This window comes from Crocuta crocuta, unplaced genomic scaffold (assembly GCF_008692635.1).
Source record: "Crocuta crocuta isolate KB4526 unplaced genomic scaffold, BGI_CrCroc_1.0 scaffold73, whole genome shotgun sequence".
NCBI classification, from domain to species: domain Eukaryota; kingdom Metazoa; phylum Chordata; class Mammalia; order Carnivora; family Hyaenidae; genus Crocuta; species Crocuta crocuta.
In genome coordinates, this window is record NW_027529443.1 from 5,472,374 (window position 1) to 5,496,286 (window position 23,913).

Here is a 23,913-nt window from a genome sequence, read left to right on the forward strand (position 1 = left end):
CCTATTTTGTCCCCACAGATAGTGAAGACTTGGAAGTAAGGGTGCCAGGAACAGGCCACAGTTTGGCAGACAAAAGACCCAGCCGAAATTACCTGTAGTTCAAGCACCAGGGGAAATTGTAACTTTTTAGTGGCAGCAGCGGGCGGCTGCTTGTGTGGCATTGGTTCCCAAGGAAGGGCCTGTCCCTGCCATTTGTTTACAAGTACACACATTCCTTGACAGGCTCCTTGGACTTGTTTTCTAATTGTTTATTTTTTTAAAAAAATGTTTAGTTCTTAGTATGTGCATGCACAGGAGAGGGACAGAGAGAGAGAGAGAGAGAGAGAGAGAGAGAGAGAATCCCAAGCAGGCTCCATTCTGTCAGCGTAGAGCCTGATGGTGGACTCGAACCACAAACTGTGAGATCATGACCTGAGCTGAAATCAAGAGTCAGAGGCTTAACCAAGTCACCCAAGTGCCCCTGGACTTGTTTTTGGTTTGGTTTGGTTTTGCTTTGTTTTGTTTTAAAGCACATGCAGCCTAAGAGCTGCTGAGTCCGTGGCAGTTCTCGTTCATGAGAAACTATGGTGCAGGAGGAGTCAGGGAGTTAGCTGCACTTGGGATGTAATGCAGTGTCTCTCCCCCTGGTGGCATGTGCTCACGCAGTGCTGTGCACATTCAGACGTGTAGAACAGACAGTAGAGCTGGGCTCAGGGGAAACAGCGGAGGATTGGCAGCACCCATCAGGGAAGGCCGTCCTCGAGGAGACAGAAGATAGAGATTTAAGCCCTAGAGACTGGCCCTTGTTCCTTCTCAGCAATGGAAAGCGCCTGCTTCTCTCAGCAGATCTCTGTGTGGCACCTAAGCCACAGAAGTAACGTGTACAGGACCAGTGAAGACAAACACCACTCCGGCCCAGCCGTGTGACAGCGCGTCCTGTGGCTGGAAGCGTGCTTCGAGCTGCTGCCACCGCTGTCCTGGGACCGGCTCTCCCTCCCATGTGTCTAGTGCTGCTATGGCCGAGGCACTGGTGGCTCCCCGTAGCTTTGTCCAAACAGTGATGGTCACAGAGCGAGAAAGGGCTGCACAGAACACATATGGTATTCCAGACTGTAGTAGACTGAGCGCTGCCCCATGTAGGCCGTGTGCCACATGAGGAAGGTGGCATATTCCAGTGGTGTGAGTGTTAAATAGGAAATGAAACCACCCAGTGTCTCGTGTGCACCTGACATGCAGCTCAGTCCTCAGCAACGAAGGATGTCTTCCTTTCCTTATAAAACGGACCCGAGATCCATCTGCCACAAAAGTGTATCCTGGGATTTTAGTAAGGAGCAAGCTGAATGCCCCAAGGACAAAGTTCCCCACAGGTAGCTCAGGGCATAATGGTCATCACTTTTATTTCAGGATCCTGTCCACAGCTGGCAAGTATCTCTCCGACTCCTACAGCCCTCGGAACCTGGCCGGTTTTCAGGACAGCATCTTGACAGACAGGAAGAGCTCTGCCAGGAACCCGTGGCAAGAATATAATTACCTCCAGAAAGATAACCCTGCTGAATATGCCAGTTTAATGGAAATACTTTATACCCTCAAGGTATGAGACCAGATGGATGGCATTCTTGCAAATGGAAGCTTTTCTCTCGTCACCCTTTCCCTGATCCAGGCTTTCTGGCTCTGTGGGGTGGTTGCGGTCTGCGGGGTGCCCCATGGCCACTTCTCTGTCTCACTTTTGTCATGTTTTATGGAGCTAATAAACAAAACTGGGTCGGAACCAGTGGATACATAGGTGTAGGAGTTGGGTAAGTGGAGCTCTATTACTGACAAAAGGCAAGTGGGAGAGCGTGGCTTCAGATGCGCTTGCTGTAGTCAGACTTTCATGGGGACGGGCGGGACAGGTAGCCCCTGGCTCCAGTGTAGGGACGGTCCCCTGTTAATGGCAGAGAGGGGACCAGAGTGTGTCCTGCCCGCTGGTGGGCAGGAGCCACAGAGGAGGCCCCCGGCCCTTCCATGAGGGAAGTCAAGCCTCTTCCCCAGGGGAGGGGCGAGGGGTGCAGAAAAGCCAGGAGCACCTCCAGGGCAAGTTCTCCTCATGGCAGCAGGAGGACCCAGGGGAACGTGTTCCCTTTGGGCTGTCCTTTAGTTAAGCTCTTACTTCATCTTCCACAATGCTGCCCTTGACTCTGAGCTTTGGGCCCCTTAGGGCCCAGGGACAGACGAACTTCTCAACAAATGGAATGAGCCGCACAGCAACTTTCAAATGGCCCCAGGATCCTAGGCAGGCTGCGACATCACTTCCAGAACCATCTCCCCATCCCCTGTTCGGATTCAAATAGACACCACTGTTTCCAAATGCAACCTCAGAGTGTTCTGCCAGGACTTGAGCTCTGGGGATGACTGCACAGCGACCCTCTGGACACGTCTGAGGCTTCCTTGTTGCCTCACACGGTCTCAAAGCTGCACTTTGGCACAGCAGCTGGCTGCATGTGAGCTTGACAAACACTTCTTAAAACACTTGTCCTGGCTCATTCATCCATGCTTCCGTGATTAGGTGAAGGCAGTTCTGTTTATCTTTATTGCTGATCTGATTTGGTTTGTTGTAATCGGTTCATTTATAATAGCAAAACCAGGGTTACATTTTCCATCTCTGTATTTTCTCAGGCGGTTTGGAATTCCTTGGGACTCGTACAGGCTGTGTGTGCTCTGCTGTACAGCCAGGCGTAGCTGAGCTGACCTCACTGGGAACCAGGCTTCTGGTTCTCACTCTTGTCAATACCTGACACTTAACCATTTTCTCCCTTTGCCTCTATCCCCGAGGGACACTCATTGGTTAATTTTTCCTACACTGCCAGTCCATCAGCTTGTGTTAGCTCAGAAGAATCAGAATTACCTGGAGAAGTGAGTTTAAAACGTTGCTTCCTGGGCCACACCCCTGCTGGACTCCATAGCCCTGAGGTGGAGCCTGCACCCCTGTAATCCAGCATGTTCCGAAGCGGGTGCCGGGGCACAACTGGGTTTGGGGCACAGCCCGGCTGTATGGATCTGCCCCTCGCTGTTTTCCTCTCAGTGGCTTTTCAGAATGTTGAACTAGCTAAAAGCTTGGTTAGAGCCAGGCCCTAATAGCCTTTTGTGTTTCCTTGTCTTAGGAGAAAGGGTCGAGTAACCATAACCTGCTGTCTGCATCTCGCATGGCCCTGACTCGACTTAATCAGCAGGCCCACCAGCTGGCTTTCGATTCTGTTTTCCTGCGCATCAAACACCAGCTGCTGCTCGTTTCCAAGATGGACGTGAGTNTTTTGAGTGTGGGCACCGCCCCACCTCCCCCACCCCCCTGGGAGCTTTAGGAGGAACCACTCTCCTGGCTGCAAAAGGCCCACCATACAGACTCACTGTTCCTTGCCCAACTCGCTGCTTAGCAAGAATTTCTTATCTTAATTGGAGTCACTGTGATGCTTGCTTTCCAGACTGCTTCTTGGGATTATTATTATTGCTTGATTAACTTGTGCCATTTGGAGCAGCATAGCTGTGCCCTGTCGGGGAGAAGGCAGGGAGAGCCTGTGCCCTTGGGTAGGCTGGGGCAGGTCACAGCAGCTCTTCATCCCCCAAGATTGCGGTCTTTCTAGGGGCGTTGGTTCTGGAACTTCACCCAGGAGAGGGCCTCCCCAGATCTGATCTGGTGATTTTGCCAGAGTTTTGGGGGCTCTGCTCTTTTCTGCCCTCAACGCTTTTTCTTTTTGGCTGTTCCCAGAGCGCCTCCCTTCCCTGGCCTTGCCCCCTCTGTTTTACTTGTCCGGACTCCCTTCAAGGGATCACCAGTCCGTTACAGCTTCCCCACTGGCTCTGAGTCCCTCGGGCCCGTGTCATCACTGCCACCTGGATTTCTAGAACAGCGCCTTGGCCAGCCTTTCTCAGTGATGGCTCCAGGGTGTATGGATTCAGCTTTGTTTTGTTTTGTTTGTTTTGTTTTCAAAGATAGCATTTTGAGAAAGGTCCAGTTATGGACCTTGAATAACCAAGAGATCTTTCAGGAAGCAGCAAGAACTGGGAGGGTGTGATTACACGTTCCTTACTTCCTGCCACCCCCCAGAAAGCCTATGAGACCAGAGCTCAAGAGCCGCTCGCTTCTTCGCTGTCTGACCTGGGATAAGTCGCTGGGTCTCAGAACCCCCATCCATGAAAAAAGGGGTTGGACCACATGATCTCAGAGTTCTGAAATTCCCTGATTTTTCATCCTTTATGACTTTTCCATGCAAAATGCCAAGGGACCCCCCCCTGTCAGATTCCGTGTTTCTGTTGTGGGTGGGGAGGTAGAACTGGAGGAGAGGCCTGTCACAGCGCAGTGGGAGTGAGGTCTGCGGCTTGGTCCTTCTGGATCGCGTGGCTTCTGTGAGAGTCTCCTGTCCTCGTCCAATGGGCCCGTCCAATGATTCTGACCATGTAGATCTGTGAGGATTTGTATTATGATAGAATTTAGCCAGCAGCGGCCACAGAGTACATGCGTAATAAGTGTTGGCTTTCTTCTCTGTGATTCTCATTTTTTTAGTAGGAATGACAGTTTTTTAAAGTAAAAATGGCACATGCTTATTTTCAAAAATTCAGGCAGTATAGGAAAGTACAACGAAAAAAGCGATAAATCCCTTCAGAATCCCATGAGGTAGAAAGCACTGGGAGGGTGTGGTGTTCATCATCCCAGACTCCTCCTGCTGCCCCAAGTTGGAGGCTGGGCAGTCACCAGTGGATAGATGGATCCGTAGAAGAGATCCACTGTCCTGCACGTGCTGCTCTTTCAAGCCAGAATGTGTATAGTGTGACATGAATTTGAATGTGACTAGAAAAGGAAGATAAACTAAGTGAAACCAAAGGAATTGTGGGGCCTGAGGTAATCGGTTCTTCCCCACAAAAGATGTCAGCACCCAGAAGATCTCTCTAAAGTTGCTGAGAAAAGATTATGAAAACCATCAAGAGCCTGGGGTCATTGTTTTTGGTTAGTCACGTTTGCCTCTCAGGTAGCTGCTGATACTGACTGTGCTGCTCTGAAAGAGGAGGGGTTTAGCATTCTTCATCCTTCCCACCCCCCTCCCCAGCCTCCAGATCTCGCTGCTTTTATTATTTTTCTTTTCTTTTCTTTTTTTCTTTTTTTTCTCTTTTCTTTTTTCTTTTCTTTCCTTTTCTTTTCTTTTCTTTCTCTTTCTTTCTTTCTTTCTTTNCTTTTTTTTTCTCTTTTCTTTTTTCTTTTCTTTTCTTTCCTTTTCTTTTCTTTTCTTTCTCTTTCTTTCTTTCTTTCTTTCTTTCTTTCTTTCTTTCTTTCTTTCTTTCTTTTCCTTTCTTTCTTTCTTTCCCTTTCTTTTCTTTTCTTTTCTTATTAAAAAAATTGGGGGCAGGGGTTGCCTGGGTGGTCCAGTCAGTTAAGCGTCCGACTTTAGCTCAGGTCATGATGTCACGGTCATGGGTACGAGTCCCATGTCGGGCTCTGTGCTGACAGCCCAGAGCCTGGAGCTGCTTCACATTCTATGCCTCCCTCTCTCTCTGCCCCTTCCCCTGCTTACACTCTGTCTCTCCCTCTCTTAAAAATAAATAAACATTTAAAAAGTTTTAAAAAATGTTTGTTTATTTTGAGTGGGGGTGGGGGCAGAAAGAGAGGGAGGGAGAGAGAATCCCAAGCAGGCTTAGTACTGTCAGTGCAGAGCCAGATGTGGGCTTGCACTCACCAACTGTGAGATCATGACCTGAGCTGAAACCAAGACTTGGATGCTTAACGACTGAGCCACCCAGGTGCCCCCATCTTTTCTTTTTTTTTTTTTTAATAATCTCTGTACCCAGCATGGGGCTTGAACTTATAACCCTGAGATTAAGAGTTGCATAGTCCACTGACTGAGCCAGCCAGGGACCCCTATTTTTATTTCCTTAGAGCTCAAAATCTTTTTTTTTTTAACTTCATCCAGTAATTGTACTGTTGGTAGTAATATCAGTATAGCTTTTTTGAAACTATTTCATGGTTAATGTGGGATAAAACAAGCAATTCATGTTAATGTTAAGAGCCAGGATCTTTTTGGGATGCTTGGGTGGCTCAGTCAGTTAAGTGTCCGACTTCAGTTCAGGTCGTGATCTCACAGTTCATGGGTTCAAGCCCTGTGTGGGGCTCTGTGCTGATAGCTAGCTCAGAGCCTGGAGCCTATCTTCAGATTCTGTATCTGCCTCTCTCTCTGACCCTCCCCTGCTCATGCTGTCTCTCTCTCAAAACTAAAAATAAAACATTAAAAAAAATTTTTTTTTAAAACAACCAGGATTTTTTTTTTAACCTCTTTTTTATTCCAGTACAATTAACATACAGTGTTACGTGTCAGGTATACAGTATAACGATTCACCAGTTCTGTACATGACTCCGAGCTCATAGCAGTAAGTGTGCTCTTGATCCCTTTCACCTGGGTCACTCATGCCTCCACCCCTAATCCTACAATCTTGACCTTCTGTTCTGGAAGCTCCATTCTTCCCTCTGCTCTTTTCCCCTACTTCTGTATTCCAGAGCCCATACTACCGTAGGGCCCCCGGTTGCTTGAATCTCACCTGCTGCCGCAGCACCCCCGGGTGCTGGGACGGAGGCGGGCGGCTCAGGCAGGCCGCTGGGAGGTTAGGAGGAACTGCTCTCTGAGAGCTGCCAGCAGGAAAGCACACAACACAAAGGCAAACACTGCGGCCTTAAGGATTTGAAAATTAAACCCTAGTCATTCAGTGTTTGTTTTTAATGTTTGCCGGTAAATTGTATTACCCTTTTACCTTTCAAGAATATAAACCAACACTGTATTCCATTTCCAAATAGGCTGTTGACGTTTGCCCACATTATCTGGTGACAGACGGATAGAAAAAGCCCGTTTGAAGGAAAGTTTAAGTAAATTTTGAACAATTAAAAAATAACCTACAGCATTTCCCTGTCGCTCTAACTTGCTAAGTACCTCCCTAGTTCGGTCCACTTGCCCTTCTTGAAAACCACTCCGGCTCTTCTGCCCTCTGCCCTCTGCCCGCCCGCTCTCTTCACACCTCCCCAGGGAGCCTTCTGGGGCCTTTAGCCCGCAGTGTGGGTCCCTTGGGTGCCCTTTCCCCACAGCTCAGCCCTTGCTCCATCCCCCCTCCCAGCCCCCTGCCTGCCTGGCCTTCATGTCTCTGCCCTCTCTTTGCCAATAATCTCACCACCATGTTGCATTGTTCCTTCTTTTTATTTATTTATTTATTTATTTATTTATTTATTTATTTTATTTCTAGGAGAGAGAGAGAAAGACAGCGTGAGCAGGGGAGGGTCAGAGAGAGAGGGAGTCACAGACTGAAACAGGCTTCAGGCTCTGAGCTGGCAGTCAGCACAGAGCCCGACGCGGGGCTCGAACCCATGAACCGTGAGATCATGACCTAAGCAAAAGTCGGACGCTTAACCGACTAAGCCACCCAGGCGCCCCTGTTCCTTCTTTTTAAAGATGTCTGCTGTCTGTTTCCATGGCCTCTGGCCCCGGTGGGTTTCTCCTCGTCTCTCAGCTGTTCCTTGAGCTTTTGATCTGCCTCCCTACCCTCAGTCCTCCTGAGGTGCTGCATTAATCTTCACAAAGCACCACTCTGACCATGTGCCCCCCACTCAGACCCTTGCCTCGCTCCCCAGACCCAGTGTAAGAGTCTCTTAAGAAACGTTTTATTAGGGAAGTGTTCACACATGTGCCAGAGTGGGGAGAGGAGTCTGCTGAACCCCATGTCCTCATCACCCCAGTCCAGCATGGTTGTGTCCTGGCCATCGCTCCTACGTAGGCTTTGTGAAGTGGGGCAACTATGACAATAGTCACAGTGCCATAATCACCCCTAACTCAGAAATGATTCCTTAATGTCAGTAATCAGTGTTCAAATTTCCAGTTGTCATAAAGGTCATAATTTCACTGTTTGAATCAGGACCCGGGTTCATTCTGCACAATGGGATTGCTTGGTGTGTCTTTTATGAACTACAGATCACCCTTCTGGCCCTCCCCCTCCCCCTGTCCCTCTCCTTCTCTCTTCTCTCTCACTCATACTGTTGCAATTTATTTGTTGAAAATAAAGCCCTTTCTTAGCCCACAGTTCAGGGCCACACCTTCTTCTTCCAGTCTTCCATCTGTGCACCTCAGGCATCCCGGCTCCTTCCACAATCAGCTGGAGCCCTTGCTCCATGGAGCTCTTACTGTAGCAAACCTTTCATCTGCCCCTGAGAACTCCCAAGTGGAAGCCTGGGCGTGTGCGCATTGGCGGCGGGGGGCCGATGGGGATTATAGCGTGGGAGCATATCAGGGGGTCTTGGTTTCCCAAGGAGCTTCTGGAGAGCGAGGACCGAGTCTCACACATCTTTGTCTCCTCTTTGCCAAGCAGGACACAAGGCTCTGTGCTTCATGGGCCCTCAGTACATGTAGGTGATCAGAGTGTGTCTTCTCAGTGGGGTGGGAGCTAAGTGAAGGAAAGCAGGCTATTTTGAAACAGAAGAGGATTCTCAAGCAAGAGCAAGGAGCTTAGAAAACTAGGGCCGGGGGTGGGGAAGAAAAAGAACTGGTCTCAAGCAAAGAAAATGAGCCGATGCTAGGGGACGTGAGGAGGGCGGTGGAGGCTCAGCCTGGGCCGGGAGCCCAGGGGTGGACGTGGTCATTACATTCCCGGAACGCTGCTTAAAGGATCAAGCAACCAGATCGGGCATCAGGTGGCTGCAGAGAGCAACTCCACAATGACCCGGGAGCCGCTCCAGGAGCGCAGCCAGAGAGGGCCTTGTTTTCAGGCTGGCTTTGGGGTGACTCAGGCTGGAATGAAGAAACTAGATGTCTGTGTAAAGGGGGGCCAGGTTCTGTATGAACCGCGTAACCACGTGCGTGCTGGTTACATGTCTGGCTCTGGAGAGAACACTGGGGAGGCTCACTCAGTGACACCAGAGACATTCCCACTTTAAATGTCGAGAGAAGAGCATCTCCCCCAATGACCCAGGAGTCACAAAGTGGACAGAAAGGCAGCTGGTGGGGTTTGGAGGTTCTTCCCATCCCTTTCCCTCTGAGCTCTGAATCAGTTGAGAAATAGGTCCAGAGGGCAGCTGGGAATAAAAGCAGTTAAGTAGTGTCAGTAAGTGTGGTTTGGATACTCCTGCAGCCGGAGAGGGCTTCCCAAGATAGGGATTTACATGTGGTCTCTGTGGAGGGTGTGGGGCTGAAGACCCCGGGGTTAGTGAGGCCACCTACACCCAGCAGCTGTCACGCTGTAGTGCCCACCCAGTGGAAGCACTCAGACCCCAGGCTACCCAGCTCTTTACAGTCTGAGTGGGAGCAACAACTGGGATCGGTTCCCACCAAATAGTTCTATTGAGAAGATAGGAGCTCCTGTTTTATAGATCTGTAGGAGTGCACAGAGAGAGAGAGGATTATTCTCTCTGTGGCAGGTTTCAAGGTGATGATTTACAATTTTTTAACGTTTATTCTTTTTATTTATTTTTATTTTTTTAATGTTTATTTTTGAGAGAAGGAGGGGCAGAGAGAAAGGGAGAAACAGAATCCGAAGCAGGCTTCAGGCTCTAAGCTGTCAGCACACAGCCTGATGCAGGGCTCAAACCCACAAACCATGAGATCATGACCTGAGCTGAAGTCGGACACTTAACTGACTGAGCCACCCAGGCTCCGCACACTTATTTATTCTTGAGAGAGAAAGAGGTACAGAGTGTGAGAATAGGAGGGACAGAGAGAGAGGGGGACACAGAATCTGACGCAGGCTCCAGGCTCTGAGCTGTCAGCACAGAGCCCGATGTGGAGCTTGAACCCACGAACCATGGGATCATGACCTGAGCCAAAGTCAGACACTCAACCCACTGAGCCACCCAGGCGCCCCTCAAGGTGATGATTTAAAGAGAAGTCTTTGGTCTGTAGAATAGTGATGATTCCCAAGGCCATCCCCGAGCAAAGACACTTACAGGAATGCTGCATTCTTCAAGTACTTTCCAGCATGTGGTGCTTTCCTGTGCCACCTGGCTTCTGTGACCTTGACCACTGTCTGTCCTTCCTCCCCTAGGGCTGGAACACAGCAGGCATTGGCGAGACCCTGACCGACGACCTGCCCACCTTCAGCCTCACCCCTCTCGAGTACATCAGCAATGTAAGAGCTCTGTGCACTTTTCTCTGGGGGCAGTTACAGCATTGCAGACCATGCCTTGTCTTTTGATTCTGGCCTTCTGGGAAAGTAGGCATTACCACATCCGTGCTGTCTGAACCTATGCTTTTGAGTAGTTTCCATCCATACCCAGGACTTTAAGGAAAGGCAGCTGATTTCCTTATTAAATCAACTGATGAAAACCAAACTGATTTCAAAACCTAACACGTTCGTGCCCCTCCTCCATCTCTCCCGATGTGAGGCATGACCAGTACCTAAGGGTATCTATCACAGTGTGAGTACACACAGGAAATTCTGACTTGGGAGGACAGGAAGCAGGTGACCAGATTCTTCTCTGTGACTTCTCAGAGGAATGTGCATGTCGTTCTGAATTCAAGCTCAGCAAATGTTTTAGTGAGCACCTACTGTGCACTGGCCCGTGTGTGGAGTGCTTCCATGTGGAATTTCACAGCAGGAAATAAATCTCTTAAGAATAGTTATAGAGGCTTAATACTAAAAAAGAACAGAATAGACCCTACAGGGGAGCAGAGCAGTTCAGGGTCCTTTCCTCCTCCTCCTCCTCCATTCGCCCCTGGGAATTGACAGTCACCCAGACATCTGCACGTGGCCCTTTTATTCCTTCTTTGCTGCAGTCTAGCTCGGTTGCTCTTAGAGGTCAGTGTGCATGACAAATACCGTGTAGAGGTAATATACTCCAGCCATGGTTACCTCACACTAAGGGAGACGTCTGGGATCCCCAAGGGTGAATCTGAGACAAGCAATCTCTGCCTAATGCTGTCACTTTAGAACCCACGGCTGTGTCAGTTATGACTCTTTTGTAAGAGATACAGAGGAATTTTAACAGTGACTGTTGTACGCTTAGAAATGTGTGGTGATCCCACTGGCAGTACCGAGGAGGATGGCATCGTTCTCTCTGTGAGTTGGGAGCAGTGTCCAGTTCAAGCTGGCAGTCACTTTCCTCCTGTTTTCCAGGCCATTACCCGATAACCTGCACTGATGAAACTATTCAGATGTGGGCAGCTTTTCACAACCAATGGCAATAACCTTATTTTTAGAGTTGAGTCAGTATGCATTACAGTCTAAATTGATTCAGGAAATGATGTTGCTGGAAGGGACTTGAGAGGTTATTGAATGATATTAAGGAACCCGAGGAAACAGATGTGGAGGAGTAAGAGAGGGCCTTTTTCCACCTGCCGTGACCCCCCGAGTTACGGAGCATACTTGGGGGCTGGTGACCTGAACTCCAGAAATGAACACTTATCGAACCCACATTGTGTGCAAGCTCAGCGCTAGGCTTTTATCGATGCCGTGAGTTAGCACGTGGACTAGGCAGAATTTTATCTTGACGACAACAGTGTGAGCTGGTTGGCAGTAGTGTTTCACAGGCGAGCAGCAAAGCTGTAAAGAAGAGAGAAGGGCAAGGAAGCCATTTATCCAGTGGCCGCTCTGTTTGGACGCCAGGTGCTTTATGCATGTATCACACAATATTAATTTCACCCTTGGCACATCCCTTTGGAGTAAGTATGAGGTCATCATGTCAGAGATGATGACACCAGGAAGGTCACACAGTGGTAGAGCCAGAACTCAAGCCCAAGTCCATCTGACCACAAAGCTAGCTCTTCATTTTTCCTGAGTCACTGAGCCTACCCAAACAGGATCTCAAGAAGTATTTACTGTATACGTGAGAACGGTAGGAAGATATCCTTGGGCGCGATGGTAAGCGTCCCTTTCCTTCCGCACTGATTTCCAAAAGACAAATGTTGACAAAACTCCCAAGAAAAACTTGGAGCTGTGGGATCTGTCCAGGGACCACAGCAATCCCCACCATCTAAGCCAACTTGTCGAAGTTTAGGATGTCAGATTGTTGAAATTTGGCACCTAAGCGACACTGTGCCTCGCTGGCGAATGCCCCTCCCACAGGCAGCCACACGAGCATTATGCAGGGCGAAATAGGAGAAATGCTTTGAAAAACGAAAAACAACGTAGATGCCAGGTATAGTGATCCTTCATTTCAAGTACAGCTGGTTGTGTGGATTTAGCCAGAAGGTCATGGCTACAGGTGAGAAGTATACCAAACACAGGAGCATTCCCTGGGCCCTTTGCACATAGTCAGGATTCAGGAAGTACGTACTGCATGGAATCAGAAGGGAGAAATCCCACAGCACCCTTCTCTTCCCCCCACCTTAGGGAACAATGATGAATTCACATGGTGATGGTTGTTACTAGTGAGGAAAGTGGCCCACTTGTCTAGTTTGATGGGAGACTGTACTAGGTAGATGAAAGGAAGACAGGCTGACCTCGTTTATTTTACCATCTGCGTACCTCCTTAAAGGGAGAACAAACTATTTTGTTAACGTGGTGGACCATAGGATGTTAAGACTTATTACAGCCAGCCCACATTCAGTGTTTGGAAATGTGTGGAATCTCCAGCTGGGTTGGGAGATTTTGGGGGTCTGCCACCATGTTGGTGTGTGTGAGGCCAGAGGGGAAAATCTTGGGTAATCCCTGGATTTTCAGTTTGCAGAAGCAGCATCAACTATAAATTTAAATATATGGGATAAATATAGAACCCCCCAAGAGCAATAACAGGCTCAAAACCATTTAAGGAAAAAAACAATATGTTGGTGTAATCTGAAAATTAACCTCATTTTGAAACAAAACCAGATACTTAACCTTAAAACACAAAACAGGTATGAGTTTTAATGGAAATTGGTGTCTGACGTCTACCCCTGATGAAGTCTTGTGTGTCTGACAAACACAGGACAAACACTATATTATTTCTGGGCTCCTCCCAAATGTCTTGTAATCCTGTCTTTTGTGATTCCCCACCAGTCAAGAAGGTGGTGTCGATCTTTATTTTCTAGAGTTTGGTATTATGCAAACGAAAATTTTCCCTCCAGGTTAATTTATAAGTAACTTTTTTTCCCAACAAAATTCCCTTCTTCTTTTAGTTAGATCATTTCTAAGAGAAAGACCCACAGCCAAGTCCAGAAGACAGGATTTGAACTCATGCTTGGCCATGCACTTGCTGACCTTAGCATCTTACTGGTTTTGTATCTATGAATAGTAATAACACATATTTACACAAGTAGTTGTTGGTATCCATTACCTTATTTGAGGTAGAGATTGCATTGAATGCATTCCAGAAATAGTGAGGCCATTAGTGTGAGGATGAGTCTGTCCTATGCATGCAAGTTCCCATTGATTTTTTCTTAAGGCGCTGTCATAGCAGTGTTACCGCACACTGGAAGGATCAGGCTGCCTTCACACGAATGTACCGCGGAAGTAATTACCTGTCTGTGTCAGTGTGGGCTGAAAGTGCTTTCGTCTGTTTCAGATCGGGCAGTATATCATGTCCCTTCCCCTGAATCTCGAGCCTTTTGTGACTCAGCAGGACTCAGCCTTGGAGCTGGCGCTGCACGCTGGGAAGCTGCCCTTTCCTCCCGAGCAAGGTGAGAGGGGGCCATGGGAAAGCCGGGAGGGGCTCGCTGTGGCCGCAGTCCCCTCCCTCCCCCCCATCACGCGCCTCTCTCCAGACTGCCTCAGAGAGAGCTGCGCCCCCCTGAGGAACTTCTGCAGGACACAGTGGATCAGGGACGGGGTGTCCTGACTCTCACCATGTGCGAGTGTCCTTGGAAGAGGGGCTCCGCCCGGGCCCCTCAGCCCAGGAAGCAGTGGCACGAGGGCCCCGGGCCGGGGCAGCGTCACACCTATTCCTGCAGGTGGAAGCGAGCTCTCCAAGGGTCCCACCCGGTTAGTGGGAGCCCCCTCTGTGGGCCGCGTGCCAGGTACAGTGGCGCCCAGAGCACTTTTGCTCGTGAGGACAAACATAAACTCTTGACCATAGAGGTGATGTTTCCTGTCCAGATGCCTCTGGCCATAGCTTTTTCCCAACCCCCCAGGGCTCCTGGATCTCTAAACTGACAAGGTAAAATTACAGTAAATTAAAATTTTTCCTTTTTCTCAAGATCCGGGCCTGGCAAGTTTGAATGGGGACCATATACTTTCTGGTCAACAATCACCTTATTCCTAATATTGGATATTATAGGCCTCCTTCATAGGGTTGGACAAACAGAAAAATCACGTGGTTTATAAAAGATTCAGCAGCTTAAGAAGGTACCACAGTGAGAATGAAATCACATCAAAAGGTTGAAAAAGGGATGCTAGGGGCCCCCGGCTGTCTCAGTTGGAAGAGCATACGACTCTTGATCATGGGGTTGTGAGTTCAAGCCCCACACTGGGTGTAGAGATTACTTAAAAATAAAATCCTTAAAAATAAATAAATAAATGGATGCTAAAGGCATCCATGTAAATACAAAAAAAAAAAAAAGAAAAGAAAGCAAGACAGCTCTATTACTACTGGATGAAACTGAATCAGGTCAAAAGATAATAAATGGGACTGAAGTGGGGCGCCTGGGTGGCTTAGTCGGTTGAGCGTCCGACTTTCGCTTAGGTCATGATCTCGCGGTTCGTGGGTTCGAGCCCCGCGTCGGGCTCTGTGCTGACTGCCAGCTCAGAGCCTGGAGCCTGTTTCAGAGTCTGTGTCTCCCTCTCCCTCTGACCCTCCCCTGTTCACGCTGTCTCTCTCTATCCTAGAAATAAAAAAAAAATAAAAATAAAAAAATAAATAAATAAATAAATAAATGGGACTGAAGTGACTCATGCTGATAAAATGCAGATCTACAGCGGGCCTATAATAGTCAGGTACACTTATATGTCAAATAACACAGCACTGAAATATGTGAAGAAGAAACTGTCAGACATATAATGAGAATTTTTTTTTTTTGCTAAATAATCCAGGCATACTCTATTACACTTGATGAGCATGTGAAATCTAAGTTGTAATTAAAGCTGAATTATTGATTTTGCTTTTAAATGTAAAATAAAAATTAATTCTATGTTTAGTTATACATTACATTTTATTGGTTACATTGCCCGTGTGACAAAGTTTTTGTTATTAACAAGTTATATCAACTATAAAAATGGAAATTAGAAGTATGGAAAATTCAACAAAACTAAATATGGAAATTACAAAAAGGAAACTGATTTATTGGTACATTTTATGCCAACTTAGTTAACATATCCCATTAAACTGTTTGGTGTAATAATCCTAAAATTTTATAATTTTGAGAGACAAAACCACCTGAGTATTGAGAACATCAATTCTTGCCTCTTTTAGTCGTCTGACACATCAGAAAGGAAAATCACTGAGGATAAGAGAAGCCACACTTGATTGAATCAGTGTCTCAGGCTTTTTAGCGCACAGAGAATACTGTGAAAATGATACAACTAAAATCTCTGCAAGTTTCACAGGGTCACACACATTAACGGAACTCATACAAAATTTGGAAAAAAGAACAATTGTATATAAATTTCACATTTCACACGTGAGCCCTGCCGAGCTACACGTAAGCGATGTAAGCTTCAGGAGTGGTGAAGGGAGGGTTTTTTGAAATGAAAGCCAGAAACTAAAGGAAATTGAAGGATGAATGACACCCGGGAAAAAAGAGCAACAGGTATGAGAAGTGATGGGTTATATATTTTTTAATATCCTCATTTTATAAAAGTGCCCACAAATCAGTAAGAAAAAGATGACAGCCCACAGAAAAATAAGTCAAGAACATGAAGGCATTCAAATAACCTAAAAACAAAGGAAGAGATATGTAACTTTAATAATCCTCAAATGGCTGCCAAATAAAGTGGCATATGCGAGTTTATAATCTTTCACATTGACTATATAGGAAATATGTACATATATATGTATGTATATATATTATTGGCAAGTTTAGAGGAGAACAGTTTAAATTATATAGTTTGGATTTTTGGAGGGCTGTTTGGTGGAAGATCAAAAGCCTTAGAGATGTAGGGACGCCTGGGTGGCTCAGTCAGTTGAGCGTCTAACTCTTGATTTTGTCTCAGGTCATGATCTCAGTCGTAGGATCAAGCCCCACAGCAGACTCTGTGCTGGGCTTGGAGTTTGCTTTGTTCTCTCTCTCTCTCTCTCTCTCTCTCCTCTCTCCTCTCTCTCTCCTCTCTCTCTCCTCTCTCTCCTCTCCCTCACCTCTCTCTCTCCCTCTCTCCACCTCAAAGAATGAATAACACAGTATCTGCCTGTCTATACCTCTAACTGAATGGACGTGGAACTTAACACCCTTCACAAAAATTAACTCAGAATGGATCATAGACCTNTCTCTCCCCCCCCCGTGTGTGTGTGTGTGTGTGTGACACACACACACACACACAGTCTTTGAGATATACATATGTTTTAGATGAGGAATTCTATTGCTAGATAATTATGCTAGTAAAATAATTAGGAGCACCTGGGTGACTTGGTCAGTTGAGCATCTGACTTTGGCTCAGGTCATGATCTCACAGTTTGTGGGTTCAAGCCCCCCATCAGGCTCTGTGCTGACAGCTTGGAGCCTGCTTTGGATTCAGTGTCTCCTCCTTTCTCTCTCTCTCTCTCTCTCTCTCTCTCTCNTGCAGAGCCCAATATGGGACTTGAACTCAGAAACTGTGAGATCATGACCTGAACTGAAATCAAGAGTCTCAGATGCTTGCTTAACCGACTGAGCCACCCAGGCACCCCAAAGCCATCATTTAAAAAAATTTTTTTAATGTTTTATTTATTTCTGAGAGAAAGAAAGACAGTGTGAGCAGGGGAGGGTCAGAGAGAGAGGGAGATACAGAATCTGAAACNACTCTCTCTCTCCCTCTGTCCCTCAAAAATAAAAAATGTTAAAAATTTTTTAAAAAAAATCTTGAGTATAACTCTATGAATGTTCATCCAAGCATTTATAAAAGCAAAACATTGAAGAGAAAAATAAGTGTGAAATTGTAGAGATTGGTTAAAAATTTTTGGTATCCATATAGCAAAATGGATAAAATAATATAAGATTATAAAGGGATGTTATAAAAGATATTTAATAACTTATACATATGTTCTCAGTATACTGAGTGTGAAGAATGGTTATAAAATAGTGTGTGTAGAGTGGGTCCATCTTAAAAACTGCTGGGCACACACATGCAAGAAATGACTAGAACCACTCTGAATTGGCATATCCACTTTGGAAGCAGTGTGGCATTTTCTAGTAAAATGTGACAGCGTGTATCCTCTTTGTCCCATCAGTTTTACTGCTAGATGTGTATCCTAAATTTTTCCTATATGTTCCTCCCACATATAGCTATAAGAATATTGCTAGTAACTTGCAAATAGACCCAACCTAGAGGCAACTCAGGTGTCCATCTGCAATAAAATAGGTACATACGTGACAGTGCAGCCATGCAATGGAATGGTACACAACGTTAAAAATTAGCTGTGGTGACACGTAATGACGTGAGTGATTCCCACAGTCACATTACTGAGCAAAAGAAATAAGGCAGAAAGAATGCATACAGACAGCTTCGAGGGCCAGCTGTGGGGGGTGGGGGTGCAGACATGGGGAGTAGCTGGAGAGCAGGGCAGGAGAAGGTCCCCTGGGACCATGTCGGTGGCTGCCTGCTGCATGTGTGGGGGCAGGTGGCGGCTTCAACCAGTGCATGGGCACTGGTTTCATAGTTCTCCAAAGCACGGGTAATGTGTTGTATATATTCTACCATCTGTATGATAGCTCCCATGATTTAAACAAAGGAGAAAACCAAAGATTGGACCCTGTAGATGGGAGAATAAATTGATAAAGACTGTCTGGACAGCAGTCTCTATCAACAGTCAAAATAAATCCATCATTTTATTTAAATTTATTTGTTTATTTTGAGAGAGACAGAGCATGAACAGAGGAGGGCCACAGAGCGGGGGGTGGGGGGGGGAGAGAGAGAATGAGAATCCCAAGCAGGCTCTGTGCTGTCAGTGCAGAGCCCAATATGGGACTTGAACTCAGAAACTGTGAGATCATGACCTGAACTGAAATCAAGAGTCTCAGATGCTTGCTTAACCGACTGAGCCACCCAGGCACCCCAAAGCCATCATTTAAAAAAATTTTTTTAATGTTTTATTTATTTCTGAGAGAAAGAAAGACAGTGTGAGCAGGGGAGGGTCAGAGAGAGAGGGAGATACAGAATCTGAAACAGGCTCCAGGCTCTGAGCTGGCTGTCAGCACAGAGCCCGACACAGGGCTCGAACCCATGAACCGTGAGACCGTGACCTGAGCCGAGGTTGGACGCCCAACTGACTGAGCCACCCAGGCGCCCCAAAGCCATCATTTTTGTCTTCTAGATGTCCATTCTAGAGAAATCTGTGTGTATGTGCCCACAGAGGTGCATATGAGGGGCTCATTGCAGAATTGTTTGATGGCAAAAAATTAGAGACAGCAAATATGTCTGTTGATCAGGGAGTAGTTAGGTGTATTGTGACATATACATACTGTGTACATTTTCTTTAAAGTTTTCTCTATAAGCACCTATTTGTACTTCCAGATAAGATCTTCAAAAATATTGCCATTTTATTAAGACAAAAAAGATCTTTTATTGCTAAGGAAAAAAAAGGCAAGACACAAAATTACATATATTACTTATGTTTCAACAAAAGCCCAACCCTGTGTTTTTGAACATGTATGTGTATCCATAAAAGCACTGAAAACAGGTTTGGAAGAAGATGTGCAGTACTGGCCACAGTGGCCCTCTCTGGGAGGGAGTGGGGGTTCGGACGGAATGGATGTTCACTTTTTACTCCAGTTATATATTGTTTGAAAATTTTTATAAGGCTGTATTTATGTCTAAAAAGTTTACGTACACTGAAATGTTGATAATAGTTATTGAAGGGGCTATTTTCATCTGTTAGTATACTTTTTAAGTTGAAAAAACATTTTTACAATTTTTTTCATAGACATTGACACACACACACACACACACACACACACGTACGTACGTACGTACGTACGTAGGGAGACCAGTATGATGAAGCCCCCAGTACTCATTATCTGGCTTTCGGAATGGCTGCTTGTTTCACATGTTCCTCTCAAATTTTTACAAGAGTTTTTAAATCAAATCCTAGGCATCCTATTATGCCATGCATAAATATACCATCATGTATCTCTTATTGACAAGGATTAAATTCAAATTCAGATTCTTTGGCAAGAAAACAGCAGTGCTCTGTCTGTGTCTGTTAGGTCACAGCAGGAAGAGCTTAGAGACTTACTGTCCCACTGGAAATACATACATACAGGTTCACTTACACCGTAAATGTTTTCAGTCATAACGGTCATTTCAGGCATAAATTCATTCACCTAGGAAACTTTTATTAATTGCTTACTCTGTGCTAAGGGTCACTTTGGGTATTGTTAAGAAGGGGAAAAACCCCAGCCTTAAAGTAAAACTGACAGTGGTCCAAAACCGTGGCAACAGGCCAATCTGGGCATTTCTCCCCCTCGCCCCCTCCTCCCTTTCAGCACCTTACCTGTGAAAAATTTCAAACATACAGAAAACTGGAAAGAATTACCCAGTAAACACCCGTATATAATCAGGGGACATTTGCATGGTTTAAGAACTAGGTGGTGAACAGAAGCCAGTAGGAACTTTTTGGTTTTATTTTGTTTGGTGTGGTTTTTGGTTTTGGGTTTTTTTTTAAGTTTTTTGTTTGTTTCTTTGTTTGTGGTTTGTTTTTTTTAACAAATAGTTTATTGTCAAATTAGTTTCCACGTAACACCCAGTGCTCATCCCCACGAGTGCCCTCCTCCATGCCCATCCCCCCTCCCCCCCACATCCATCAGTCCTCAGTTTTTGTCAGCATTCAAGAGTCTCTCATGGTTTGCCTCTCTCCCTTTCCCCCACCATGCCCCCCCTTCTTCTCCCCCTTGTTCGTCAGTTAAGTTCCTCCTAATCCTCCTATACATGCAAACATATGATATTTGTCCTTCTCTGCCTGTTTTTTTTGTTTTTGATGTTTATTTATATTTGAGACAAGAGGGGAGAGAGAGAGCATGCATGCAAGCCAGGGAGGGGCAGAGAAAGAAGGAGACAGAATCTGAAGCAGGCTCCAGGCTCCAAGCTGGCAACGCAGAGCCTGATGTGAGGCTTGAACTCATGAGCCATGAGATCATGACCTGAGCTGAAGTTGGACACTTAACCGACTGAGCACCCAGGCGCCCCCAGTAGGAACTATTTGGCTTAGATAAGTGGCTTTTCCTAAGCAGTGTGGTTAGAAGGGAGTTGTTTTTTTAAATGTTTGTTTATTTTTGAAAGGGAGCGGGGGACAAGCAGGGGAATGGGAGGGGGACAGAGGATCCCAAGTGGGCTCTGCACTGTCAGCACAGAGCCCGATGTGGGGCTTGAACTCCCAAATGGTGAGATCATGACCTGAGCCAAAGTTGGATGCTTATGACTGAGCAGCCCCAGCACCCCAGAAGGGAGTTTTAAAAAGTCTCTGCAAGTCTTTTTCCCACAAGGAAATTGAACGTTGGGAACTTTGAAGTGATGTGTCCGGGGCTCACCCACACCCTGTGTGTTACAGCAGAGGCATTTGCAGGAAAATTGTGATCTCTGTGCTCATCACATCCTCTCCTTCAGTGGGGGTGCCAGGCGGGGGCCACAGTGGGATGGGTCCCTTGGAGGCAGCCGGCACCTGCCGGGCAGTGAGGGACAGATGTGCCTCCTGGTGGTGGTGCTGGGCCCCTGCCCTGTGGCCTGACTGTGGCCCAGGAAGGTCCTGGCCAGACCATTCCCTCAATCAGCAAGAGCTGACGCGCTGCTGCGCCTGACACTCCGTCTGCCTGGCCTTTTAATACTCCTCCTTCTTGAGATTTCTTTTCTCTCCTGCATTTCGTGTATTTTGTTCTGTCTCCTGGTTCTTGTCCTTATCCTCTGACTAATTATTCCTGGCCTGCCTAAAAACCTCCCACAGCCCCTGGAACCTACGAGACGAGATCTAGCCCCTCCCTGGCGTGATGTCAGAGACTCTGCTCCATCCCACCCCCGGCAGGGCACACAGTCCCATCTCCTGCCCTTTCTGTCCCACCTGTGCCCCGCACATGCTCACAGCCACTTAGAAAGATTTTTTTCTTAATTTTTTTAAACTTTAGAACTTTTCTGGGGGCACCTGGGTGGCTCAATGGGTTGAGCGCCCGGCATCAGCTCAGGTCATGATCTCTTGGTTCACAAGTTCAAGCCCCGCGACCAGCTCTGTGCTGACAGCTGTTTCGGATTCTGTCTCCCTTTCTCTCTGCCCCTCCCCTGCTTGCACTCTGTCTCTCTCTCTCTCAAAAATTAACATTAAAAAAAATTCAGAACTTTTCTGGATAGAAGTCTACTGCCCTCAGAGGGGCTGTTGGGCGACGCACCTCTCTCTGCAGATCTGCACGGATGACGCTTCATGAGCGGCCCCATGTCACACATGCTGTTTCCCTGGGGCACTTCCTCAGAACACTGTTCTCTGCCCGGAACGCTCTTTTTCTGCATNTTTCCTCCGACACGGGGTCCATGTGGTTCTCAGGGTCTCCTCCAACACCACCCCCTGCTGCCCCCCCATCTGTACCCCTTCTCTCTCCCCGTAAGTGATGTGACACCAAGAGCCACTGAGTGTAGAGCACTGAGTGTGAGGCACACACACCGAGGCCTCTGGTGATTCCCGTTGCAGCCCTGGGATGGCGAGACTGTGTCACCTCCATTTTACAGCCGATGACAAGCGTCTCTGAGAGGTTGGGCAGCCCCCAGCTCATCAGTGGTAGATGACCTTGGCCCGGGTCTCAGTCCTGACATGCCACCGCCTCCCTGTCGGCTGTGACCACTCTCCCGCCTTTTCAGCTGGTGTGGGGCTGCCCTCTCACGGGGTCCCCCCCTGCCCTCTGTCCCAGCCTGTGTGGTTGCACTCAGTCCTCTGTCTCTGGGAACGCAGAGATCACTCTCCCTCCCCAATTGTTTCCTCTTCTGAATCCTCTTCTCACTCAAGTCGATACCTCGTTGGCCAAAGTCGTGATGGTTTTCAGTCCCTGCATTCTCCACCGAGACCATAGCTCCCTGGCGTGTTGTGTGTACAGCACGGGCTGTGGGCCTGGTCACCCGGAAGGTAAAAGCTGTTGGCGATGGGATTCTTCTGAGCAGGGCCTCCTGGTGACCTTCTCTCCCTTCCCAGGAGACGAGCTGCCCGAGGTGGACAACATGGCGGACAGCTGGCTGGGCTCCATCGCCAGAGCCACCATGCAGACCTACTGTGACGTGATCCTGCAGATCCCTGAGCTGACCCCGCACTCCACCAAGCAGCTGGCCACCGACATCGGTGAGTCCCCCCCGCAGGATGGGTGACTGGAGGGACAGCTGAGGCCCAAGGCATCTGTCGGCCCTGGCTCTCCCGTTGACTTCACCCCTGGGCTTGGCCGCGGAGTGTGTTACAAATGCAAGTTCTCTAGGCCTGGCCCCCAGGGATTCTGGCCTCGTATGTCTGGGTGGAAGGCTGGACATCAGTATTTGGGAAGGTGCCCCTGATGGGCCACCGAGGCTGGGCACCGTCAAGGGGAGCTTCACGGAGGCAAGTCGAAGTGAGTGGTGCTCACTCGACACAGACGCGTGTCGTGCTGCCTTGGCTTCTGCTGCTGCATTTACATAATCGCCCAAACCACGGCTGTCAACCACGCCCCAGGCATGCCAGGCGCCGAGCCCTTGTACCCACATCCGGTCCATGTTCACCCTCAGAGCTCCCCTGTGAGGTCGGCGCGTGATGGAGGTCTCCCCTCCATCGTGCTGAATAACGACGCTACCGGCCCAGCCCCCGGGTCAGACGGCACGTGTCCGCCTGCTCCCGCTGGGGCCATCCCTGCAGGATGTGGCGCTCTGCGGTTGGGGTGCTGCCGGCTCGTGGTCGGGGAGTCCCCCCAGTGTCCTGGTATCATTCTGCTGACCTGTCTGCTTTTTACCTGAGGCAGCTCTCGGGGTGGTCGGGGGGAGGGTGGTAAGAGCCTTGAAGATCCGCTCGCTGGGGACCCAGACAGAGCTTTGGCCTGGAGGACCCCAGGGCCAAGCCGCAGAGGAAACAGAAGTGAGTCGTTTTCCTGCGGGTCCCAGAGCCGCGAGCGACAGAGTCAGGCCCGGAATCCTGGCGTCCTGGTTTCACCTCGCCGTCCGCCGTCAGGGTTACAGAGGAGCCGCCAGCCCTCCTCCACGTCACTGGGCACGGTGTTCAGGGAAGAGGGATGAGGAGACTCGGGGCTCGTAGGTGGTCCCCGTTAGTACAGACAGAAGCACGAGACAGAACCAGTCGCGACTAGGGAGATGTGGGCATTGCCCGTGTTACTGCTCCCTCCCTGTTCACCTTCCCGAACGCTGTTCCCCACTCGGCAGTGACGGAGCATCTGTTACGTGCCGGCCACAGGGCGTGGGGCTTTAGAGCGTCCCTCGGGGCCAGGCTGGTAGGGCGGTGTGGAGGCTGCCAGGCCGTAGCCCCATAGAGAGCAGAGGTGTCTGCGGCCACCTTAAAGATAGATTGAGCGTCAAAACAAAACCCCAAAGCACTCTCCTGGCCAAACAGAAATGTCACGGGAGACGTGGGCTGCCACCCTGCAGCTCCCAGTAGAGTGAGGCTCAGTTGTGGATGAACTTGTGCCGCGACGGGGACCCGGCTGGTGGCCGGCGCCCTCCCTGGGAAGCAGCCCATCCCTGGCTGGAGGTGAGCCAGCCAGCGGGGGCAGGCGGGGCGGGGCAGGCGGCTCCCGCGGGCGCCGGGCCTCCGGAGGACACGAGGGCAGGTGCGAGAAGTCGGCGAGAAGAGATTCTCCCCGCGGTGGACAGCGGTCGCCCGGCGTCTCCAGGGCCTGTCGGGTCTGCAGGGGAACCGAGAACGTTGTTCCCAGCCTTCCTCGGGTCCGGGCTGTGGCTGCC

General features: G+C 48.4%; 1 protein-coding gene across 2 annotated transcripts in view; it reads left to right on the forward strand.

Moving 5' to 3' along the window:
• The window catches only part of COG7 (component of oligomeric golgi complex 7), an 86,214-nt gene that overhangs the window by 57,268 nt on the left and 5,033 nt on the right, over positions 1 to 23,913 (forward strand). For both annotated transcript variants that reach the window (XR_013334230.1, XM_077760499.1), the window contains exons 12-16: positions 1,384 to 1,570; positions 3,120 to 3,260; positions 10,015 to 10,098; positions 13,451 to 13,565; positions 22,175 to 22,318. Coding sequence is in view for 1 of the 2 variants with exons in the window: in XM_077760499.1 (XP_077616625.1) it covers positions 1,384 to 1,570; positions 3,120 to 3,260; positions 10,015 to 10,098; positions 13,451 to 13,565; positions 22,175 to 22,318 (671 nt within the window). In the remaining variant the exon portion in view is untranslated. The remainder of the gene's footprint in view (positions 1 to 1,383; positions 1,571 to 3,119; positions 3,261 to 10,014; positions 10,099 to 13,450; positions 13,566 to 22,174; positions 22,319 to 23,913) is intronic.